This window comes from Pan troglodytes, chromosome 10, assembly GCF_028858775.2.
Source record: "Pan troglodytes isolate AG18354 chromosome 10, NHGRI_mPanTro3-v2.0_pri, whole genome shotgun sequence".
In the NCBI taxonomy this organism is placed as follows: domain Eukaryota; kingdom Metazoa; phylum Chordata; class Mammalia; order Primates; family Hominidae; genus Pan; species Pan troglodytes.
The window spans coordinates 99,016,253-99,025,943 of record NC_072408.2 but is presented as its reverse complement, the minus strand read 5'-3'; the positions used below and the strand labels follow the sequence as shown (position 1 = coordinate 99,025,943).

At 37.6% G+C, this 9,691-nt stretch overlaps 1 protein-coding gene across 1 annotated transcript in view; it reads right to left on the bottom strand.

Moving 5' to 3' along the window:
* Positions 1-715: 715 nt before the first annotated feature.
* The window catches only part of LOC129136671 (uncharacterized), a 43,760-nt gene continuing 34,784 nt past the window's right edge, over positions 716-9,691 (bottom strand). The window contains exon 4 of the mRNA XM_063786189.1: positions 716-6,233. Coding sequence (XP_063642259.1) covers positions 6,202-6,233 — 32 coding nt within the window. The 3' untranslated portion in view covers positions 716-6,201. The remainder of the gene's footprint in view (positions 6,234-9,691) is intronic.

Below are 9,691 nucleotides of genomic sequence, written 5' to 3'. Positions count from 1 at the left end.
AAAGGTCTTATCTCCAAATATCATCACATTGGGGGTTAAAGCTTTAACATATACATACATATATTTAATATATATTTATATATGTATTATACATTATTATATATTTAATATATATATATTATATAGCATATATATATATATATATATACACACATTTTTTTTTTTTAGACAGGGTCTTGCTGTGTTGCCCAGGCTGGAGTGCAGTGGCTCAACCATGGCTCACTGCAGACTCAACTCCTAGGCCTAAGTGATCCTGCCACCTAAGCCTCCTGAGTAGGTGGGACTAAAGGTGCATGCCAATATGCCCAGCTAATTTTATTTTTATTTTTATTTTTAGTAGAGAGGAGATATATGTTGCCCAGGCAGATCTCAAACTCCTGGGCTCAAGCAATCCTCCCACCTTGGCCTCCCAAGATGCTGGCATTACAGGCACGAACTACCATGCCCAAACAACATATGAGTTTTGAGGAGGCATAAACAGTCAGTAACAGGAGGTATAACTAAAAGATATAAAACTGATTCTGTGAACCACACATGCACACATAAAATACTTTAAGCCACATTTTGAACCTTTGAGAAGAGGACCATGGGTGAGATTATCGCCAATTTTGAGGCACTGAATCTGAATAATACCAATTAGAGAAACAATCAAAGTATATATATACACATATACACAAAGTACACATATACACAAAGTACACATATAAGCCATATAAGCAGGAATAGTTTCTGTATTTGGCATTATTGGTAAAGAAATCAATGATATTAAGATGCAAAAAAGACATTAGGAGGGTTAAACACCAATATAATTGGTCCTGAAGAGCCTTGTGAATTTAATTTGAGCATCTTGATGCCATAAGAACTGAGACGTCCTTGTTTTAAAAGGGTAAAATATTTATAAAATTATTTCATTTTAAACTTAAAACTATTCTGTTAAGCATGGCTTCAGATTTATTACCAAAATGACAGAAAATGAACGTATTTTTATTTTTGCTATGTTCTACCCAAATCAGCAAAAACAAAACAAAGAAAGATGCATTGTAATGTTGTTATATTGTGTTCCTTGCAGAAGAAGGATTGATGACCAACATAATCATCAGATAGTAAAACATGTGATGTAACCAAGAAGTGTTAGAGTTCTATTATCACAAAAAGGGGGACAAATCTGCCAAGTAGTTGAACACTACAGATGTTTACCAAAATCACAGTAAAATAAAATTGAATCACTGATAAATACAAAAAGCGAAAGTAATATATTAAAGGTGGTAGTGGTTTGGGAGATGAAGGGGAAGAGAGAGAGGATGCAATAGAAACTTAGATTGAGAAGAACCAGAACTGGAGTGACCAAGTATAAAACTTTGCTCTGAGCACCCTAGAAGCCAAGGCAAGGAGGGACATTCAATGGATCATATAACTCTCTAGATCTAACAAAAGAAAGCTCCCGGTTTTGGTGGATGATATAGATACTTTCCTGACTCTGAACTCGGAGAATAATTTGTCATCGAGAATTTAAAGGAGAGACACTGAACAACATAATGAGGTCCTGTGTTTTCAAAAAGCAAGTTTTCAAATGGATGTGTTTCACATTTTGCCTGATGAAAGCCAGGGACATAGCATTACACTCTTGCTCTGTAAAGTTAATTATTCAAAAGGCCAGAGTGACATAGTCCAAAGAAGTAACCTAAGGACAGTCTCAAAGGTGGAAAACCTGTGATGAACTACTGGCCATGCCACTTATTAGTGGAGACACTTTAGCCACGTCCCCTTTCATTCTCTGAGCTTATGTTTTTTTAATTTTAAAGAAGGAGGGATAATATCTCCGTTTTCTAATTGTATGTGAGAATTGAATTAAATAACCTGTGAAAGTACCTTTAACTCTTTAGATATAAACATATGTATAGTATTTGCATCAGGAAAATGATACTCTAGAATCTTCTAGACAAAATCAGATCAAATTACATATATTTTATAATTAATTACATAAAATGTTCAACTGATGAGTCATTCAATAGTGAAAGGCTATGCTAAATTTTCATTGCAGCTCTAAATAAAAGGCTTTTTATTTCCCCTGTTTATTATTTTGCTTTTTAAATTTCTTGTGTTTCAAATAAATAAGGTGTCATCAACAAAAGAAATAGGTTTTTGTTTGGTTGGTTGTTTTTAGAGATGGGGTCTTGCTATGTTGCCCAGGGTGGCCTTGAACTCCTGGCCTCAATCAATCCTCCCACCTCAGCCTCCTGAGTAGCAGGTATTACAGGCATGAGCCACTGTGCCCAGCAAGAAATAGTTTTTTATTTGCTAAGGATTTTAAGGCAGTGTTTATAACACTGGAAAACCCTGTAGACATTATTATTACCAATGTGATCATTAATACTATCATCATTACTTCTCCCAACAGCTACAATTTATTGAGCATTTACTATTGGCCATACCTGAAATTAAATGCTTCTGTGTACATTAAAAATGCAACCCCTGGACTAGGAATGAGGACAAGGGCAGTTTTTATAACACCCCTCATGAGCAGTAAATTATCAGACTAGCCACTTATCTCTGACCCTAAGTTCCTCAGGTGTAGAATAGTATTATTACACATCTTAAAGGATTCCTTCTAGACTTCAAGATTCTATTAACTGCTTTGTCAGAGTCCACTTAATGGTGAAAAGGTTGTTTCTCATGTTTGTGATATACTATAGGCACTTTCACCCTAGTTAGGAATTGATGATTTTCTTATGTTGTTCTCTTTGGTAGCTTAGTAAAAGCAGCACCATATTGTTTCTCCTATGAACCTGGTGGCATATTCTTTCATAAGCGAGAACATGTCATCTACAACTTGTGGAATTCTGTGGAATGTATTTCTCTAAAGAGAATATTAAGGCCCCAATAATTTTGTGTTACTGCCTAAAATTAGTGGGTGTTCATTGTGTTTCTAAGGGATATTCCATTGCTTAGTCAAGTTCCCCAGCAGTTCAGCAACTTTCATTAGTTAAGATCATAGTTAATATACCAAAATAGAATCTAACAGGGGTTTTCAGCTTTGGCCGCACATGGCAGTCATTGGGAAGCTTCAAAACATATCAGTGCATGAATCCTACCATTAGAGATTCAGATTTGATTGGTCCAGGGAGAAGCCTGGACATTGGGATTTTGTTTTTCTAACACTTTCCCAGGTGATCCTAATGTGAGGTCAAGATTGAGATTTACTGGCCCATCTGCCATTGTCAGTGAGGCAGAACATCGCATATTTGAAGATGAAAAGTGCCAATCAGAACCAGTTGGTGGATACGCTACTGAAAAAACCAGCATTAGAGGCCAGTAGGGTCCCAACCAACACCTAAAAGGCCGGTGAAACTGGCAGTATAGAAAATTGTAAGAAGGTTGTAAGAAGGCTTTTTTCAGTGTCTCTGTGTTATTTTGGGGCTTATCAACTGAGAAAAAGTAGAAATGAAAGGTATATCATCTTAATGAAAAAAGCCGTTTGTGAGTCTTCTTTCTTTATCTATTTGTTCTGCTTTATAACGGTCAAAATCCAGAAGAGGCGCCTGCGAAAAGTGATACATATTCACCATATTCTCCTGCCCCTCACCCTCCTTTTGGGAAGCACCAAACTTCCCTTTCCAATTCGGAGGTCTTTTGGACATAGTTTATACTGTCATTGTATCTTTCAGGCTCTATTTAAATTGATAGAACCAAGAGACACAAGAAATCTTTACCAAAATGAGAAACCAACTTGAGGTAATCTTTTGGGAATTTCTTTGCTTTCTTATATAGCATCCAACACATGGCTCTGTTCTGGTATGTTTAGGAAATCGTGCCCATCCTGTCTCTTTGTTTGCTTTTTAAACCCGCTTTTTTGATTTCTTGCAAATTTTTCTGTCCAAAGCTAAATTGATTCTGCACAGCAAAGATAAACTCCAATCCAGAAACTGAAGAGAAACTGTTTATGTGGTTGAGGTGCATATTTATAGGATTCCTGATTCAATGGTGAGACCTGGAGGAGCTGCACCGCAGCTTCTGGTCTATACAATGGCCCTTTTTCAGTTCTATGAAATGAGAGGTTTTCATCTCCTCCAGGAAGCTTTTCAGGTCTGGTCCACAGATGGCTGACATTTGGGCCTTTTCTTAGATCTCCTTGTGACTTCTTAAATAAAATTTTGAGGTTAAATGTATAAATAATATGGAAGGAAGTAAACGCTTGAGGTTAATGTTTGCAGGAAAAACCAGGGAGGGGAATTTTGCTAAAGGTGTTTTTTGAAATGCTGCTCAACTTCCTACTTGACACAGTAACCCAAGATAAGGGGTTTTCACCATTTTTTTTTCAATTTTTATAATTACCACAAAAACGTACCTTGTAATCTGAAGCAGAGAAACATTCAAATTTATCATAGTGTTATCCTATTTTCTTTGCTTACTTTTTCCACTGTATAAGATGATGAGAGAAAACTAAGATGTTTAGAAAATGAAAAGCATGGAAAAATAAATGTCCTCCATGAAAGTACTTAGGGTTTTAAAAGAAGGAGGAGGAGGAGGAGGAGGAAGAAGGGGAGGAGAGGAAGGAATGCCACAGCCACCATGTATTTTCACTATCTACTTGAAAATTTCAGCAATTTTCATCTTCATAGGATTTATTTTCCTAGTAGTAAGAATTCCTAGTATTTTGTTTTCTCATATCTCAGCCTTTATCACTATTAAATACTCTGTTAGTTGTGTTTGTGTATGTGTGACAAAGGAACTTAGAAATGTAGTAATATATTTTCTCATAATACAATTGCCTCTTGATTCTAAATTTGGATTTAATTAAACTATTCGATATATGTAAGAAGTTTTGGTTGTAAATAATAGAAAAGAATTTTGGAGAATTTAGGCAAGCATTCAGATGTATTGCGGGGATATTTGGGCTATTTTACAGTGCCTAAGGACTGAAATATGTCAGTGTGTTAGGTTGCTTTTAAAACGGCTCTCAAAGATTTCTGCCTCCTGATACCCACACCTTGTGTCATTTCCTTCCCATGAGTAGAGGCTGGATGTAGTGGCTTCTAATAAGATAGCAGCAAAAGTCATAAGATTCTCCTCCAAGATTAGACCATGACTTCCTTCTTGGTGGCTTTTTCTCTTTTCACTCTGACGAAGGCAGATGTCATGCTGTGAGCTGAGAAGCTTATGTGACAAGAAACTGAGTGCAGCCTCTGGCCAACAGGTGGTGAGAAACTGAGGCTGTTAGTGTAACAGTCTGCAGGAAACTGAATCCTACTGCAACCATATGAGTGAACTTGGGAAAGGATCCTTCCCCATTTGAAATTTCAGATGAAACCACAGCCTCAGTCAGGACTTTGACTGCAAACTCGTGGAAGACTCTGACACAGGGGATCTAACTACGCCCTGTCTAGATTCTCAGCCCACAGAAATTGTGGGATAATACATGCTGTTGTGTTAAGCCACTTAGTTTTGAGGTAATTTGGTATACAACAGCACATAAGTGATATAGTTAGCAAAAGTGTATGAGCCCTGAGGGTTGGCAGAGTGGAGGGAGGGGCGTAAAATGCTTTTACTGCTCCTTAATTTCCTTTCTCTCTGGGTGTCTGTCTCATTCATCTCTCTCATTACCAAGCCACTCTGCCTGATCCTCAGCATCCAAGTACACCAATAGCTGCCGCATTTACCTGCCTTTAGTTTCTGTCATTTGGAGGAAAATTAATGTCTTTTTAGGCACCTTTCCAAAACTATAATGGCAGGCATTGGATTGACTGATCTTGTGTCAGAGGCTGACCTCTAAACGAATCTGTATCCAGGTGGGAAACATGCAAGGGAGAGCTTGTGAATGACTCTTCTTGGATCAAGTGCACTAACAGCAATTTCTGTGGTAATTATGGAAACTAAAAAATGTAGTTAGATTTGCAATTCATTTCACTATTTTTCTTACTTTGGCTTATCATTTATATAGCATGAATTACTAACATGGTGAAACTAATATATACCATCACTCTAAAAAGTAAATAAAGAAAAATTTAAGGTCTGTAAAAAAAACTTTTCACCTAGAAAGTGCATCATATGGGACTTGAGATTGGTACAAAGTACAGTCCAAGATGTAGAAAGTAAAAGCTTGACATTCTTGATTATTCAGGAAGGATATTATTTGACATTTGAGGCCAACTGAAGCTTCTTATGTCCGTCATATCACAAGTTCTTTGGGTCTCCACTTTCTGCCTATTGTCCGGCATATGTGGAAATATACAATTCTGGAAAAGGGGGATAAAACAACAAAAACAGAATCAATTGTTGTACTGGGGTGCTGAACATTTATCAAACTACAACTGTATAATTGTGACAAATAAGAAGGTCCCTTCAGCACTGCCTAAACGCAGAATACTGACTGTGATCAAACAATGTAGACAAAACAGAGTGGATTTGCTGCTGGAATCCCAAACAGAACACATCGTAGAAACCTATATAATATTTTGGCTGCTAGACTTGCTTCATATATCCACAGCATTTTGTAAAGATTAACTCTGAAATCAGGAAAAATAAGCATACTTTATTGCTGTTTTGATGTGATAAGAGTACTGGTAAGAGAGTTAAAGAAAGCATTCTGTTGGAAATGGCCGAGATAATAGAATCACAATTACAGGATGCTAAAGGGCAGTTAGTGGGTGTGTGGAGTGCCTGTGAAATCAGAGGCAGGGAGGGAGGGGCTGGTGAAGACACAGTGTCCACATACAGCATAGGACCTGGGCTTTAGAATCATTCTCCTTGGGTTCAAATTCTTCCTCTGCCAAGTACCAGAGACTTTGGGCATATCATTTACACTCTGTGCCTCAGTTCTTTCATTTTTAAAATAGAGAAATATTGAAAAGTACCCAGCTGTATAGTTTTGCTGTCAGGATGAGCTGAGATAATTTATATAAACAGCCTGGCATGGTGCCTAACACATGGTAATCACTCAAATGTTAGTCTTATTGTTACACACCTTTTGACACCAGTTATTTAAACTCTTTCAACCCCTATGTGCTCATTTGTCAAATGGGGAAATAATTTTAGCAATTAAAATTATGACATATGTAAAGTTATGACATATGTAAATTATGTAAATTACATATGTAAATAACATAAGTAAATTATGACATATGTAAAGTTATGTGTATGTCCTCGGATATCACGTTATACACTTACTCAGTCTAAATACAGGCATACCTTGTTTTATGGTGCTTTGCTTTGTTGCACTTTGCAGTTGGTACATTTTTTACAAATTGAAGGTTTGTGGCAACCCTGTGTCTAGCAAGTCTACTGGTGTTATTGTTTTCAAAAGCACATGCTCACTTCGTGTCTCGTGTTCAGTTTTGGTGATTCGCTCAATAATTCAAACTTGCAGATATTTCAAACAGGAAATACGTTTACAGCATTGTTTACTAAATATTTTAAGCCCACCATTGAGACCTACTGCTCAGGAAAAAAATAAATAAATAAAAGATTCCTTTCAAAATATTACTGCTCTTTGACAATGCACTTGGTCACCCAGGAGCTCTGAGGGAGTTGTACAAGGAGATTAATGTCTTCATGGCTGCTAATACAGCATTCATTCTGTAGCCCATGGATCAAAGAGTAACTTTGACTTTCAAATCTTCTTACTTAAGAAATATATTTCATGAAGCTACAGCTTCAATAGATAGTGATTCATCTGATGAATCTGAGCAAAGTTGAACACCTTCTGGAAAAGACTCACCATTCTAGATGCCATTAAAAACGCTTATGAGTCATTGGAGGAGGTCAAAATATCAACATTAGCAGGAGTTTGGAAGAAGCTGATTCTTCTTCCTTATAGATGACTTTGAGGGATTCAGGACTTTGGTGGAGGAAGGAACGGCAGATGTGATAGAAATAGCGCGACCTAGAATTAGAAATAGCATCTGACGATGTGACTGAATTACTACAATATTGGGACAAAACTTGAATAGATGGGGAGTTGCTTCCCATGGTTAAGCAAAGAAAGTGGTTTCATGAGATGGAATCTACTTCTGGGAAGATCGCTCTGAACGTTGTTAAAATAACAAAGGATTTAGAATATGACAAACTTAGTTGATAAAGCAGTGACAGAGTTTGAGAAGATCGACTCCAATTTTGAAAGAAGTTCTGTGGGTGAAATGTTATCAAACAGATCACATGCCACAGATAAATCTTTCACGCAAGGAAGAGTCCATTGACGTGGCAAACTTTATTATTGTTTCATCTTAAGGGATTGCTACAGTCACCTAGCCTTCAGCAACCACCGCCCTGATCAGTCAGCAGCCAACAACATCAAGGCAAGGCCCTCTACCGGCAAACAGATTACAACTCACTGAAAGCTCAGATGATCATTAGCATTTTTTTAGCAAGAAATATTTTTAGGTCAGGCGCAGTGGCTCATGCTTGTAATCCCAGCACTTTGGGAGGCTGAGGCGGGTGGATCACCTGAGGTCAGGAGTTCGAGACCAGCCTGGCCAACATAGTGAAACCTGTCTCTACTAAAAATACAAATATTAGCCGGGCATGGTGGCATGCACCTGTAATTCCACTTGCATGGGAAACTGAGGCAGGAGAATCACTTGAACCCGGGAGGCGGAGGTTGCCGTGAGCCGAGATCGTGCCACTGCACTCTAGCCTGGGTGACAGAGAGATACTCTGTCTCAAAAATAAAAAAAAATTTTAATTAAGGTTTGTCCACTGAGTTTTTTAGACATGATATTACTGCAGATTAACAGACATAGCAGTTTAAACATAACTTTTACATGTATTGGGAAACCAAAAATTTTATGAGTTTCTTTTTTATTATTGTGGTATTATCTTTACTATGGGATCTGTAACCAAACCCGCACTATCTCTGAGGTATATCTATATATTTTTTCTTAGTTCTCTGGGAATGAGAAGAGAAAATAAGTTTGCAGCCCTTTTGCAATCATCTAGGATCACAGTTGCAGTCCAAACGATGGTGTGTTAGTTTTCTAGGACTGCCATAACAAATGATCACAAATTAGATGACTTAAAACAACATAAATTTATTCACATAGTTTTGGAGACTAGAAGTCTAAAGTCACGGTGTCAGCAGGGCCATGCTCCCTCTGCAAACTCTAGAAGAGAATCCTTCCTTGATTATTCTAGTTTCTGGTGGTTCCTGTGTATCTTGGTTTATGGCAGCATAATTCCAATCTCCATTTTCATCTTCATATGGTCATCTTCTCTATGGATATCTGTCTCCAATCTCCCTCTCTTTTTTTTTTCTCTCTCTCTCTCTGTCTTTTTTTTTTCCAAGAGTCTCACTCTTACTCAGGCTGCCGTGCAGTGGTACAATCATGGCTCGCTGCTGCCTTGAACTCCTTGACTCAAGCAATTCTTCCACCTTAGCCTCTCCAGTAGCTGGAACTACAGGCATGCACCACCACACTCAGCTATCTTTTTATTTTTTATTTTTTGTAGAGATGGGGTCTCACTATGTTGCCCAGGCTGGTCTTGAATTCATGGGCTCAAGCAATCCTCCCACTTCAGCCTCCCAAAGTGCAGGGATTACAAGCATAAGCCACTATGCCTGGCCTCTCCTTTTACTTATAAAGATACTAGTCGTCATATTTAAGGTAGACTCCAAATCTAGGATTATTTCATCTTGAAATACATAACTCATATCTGTAAAGATCCTGTTTTCAAATAGTGCCACATTCCAAGATTCTGA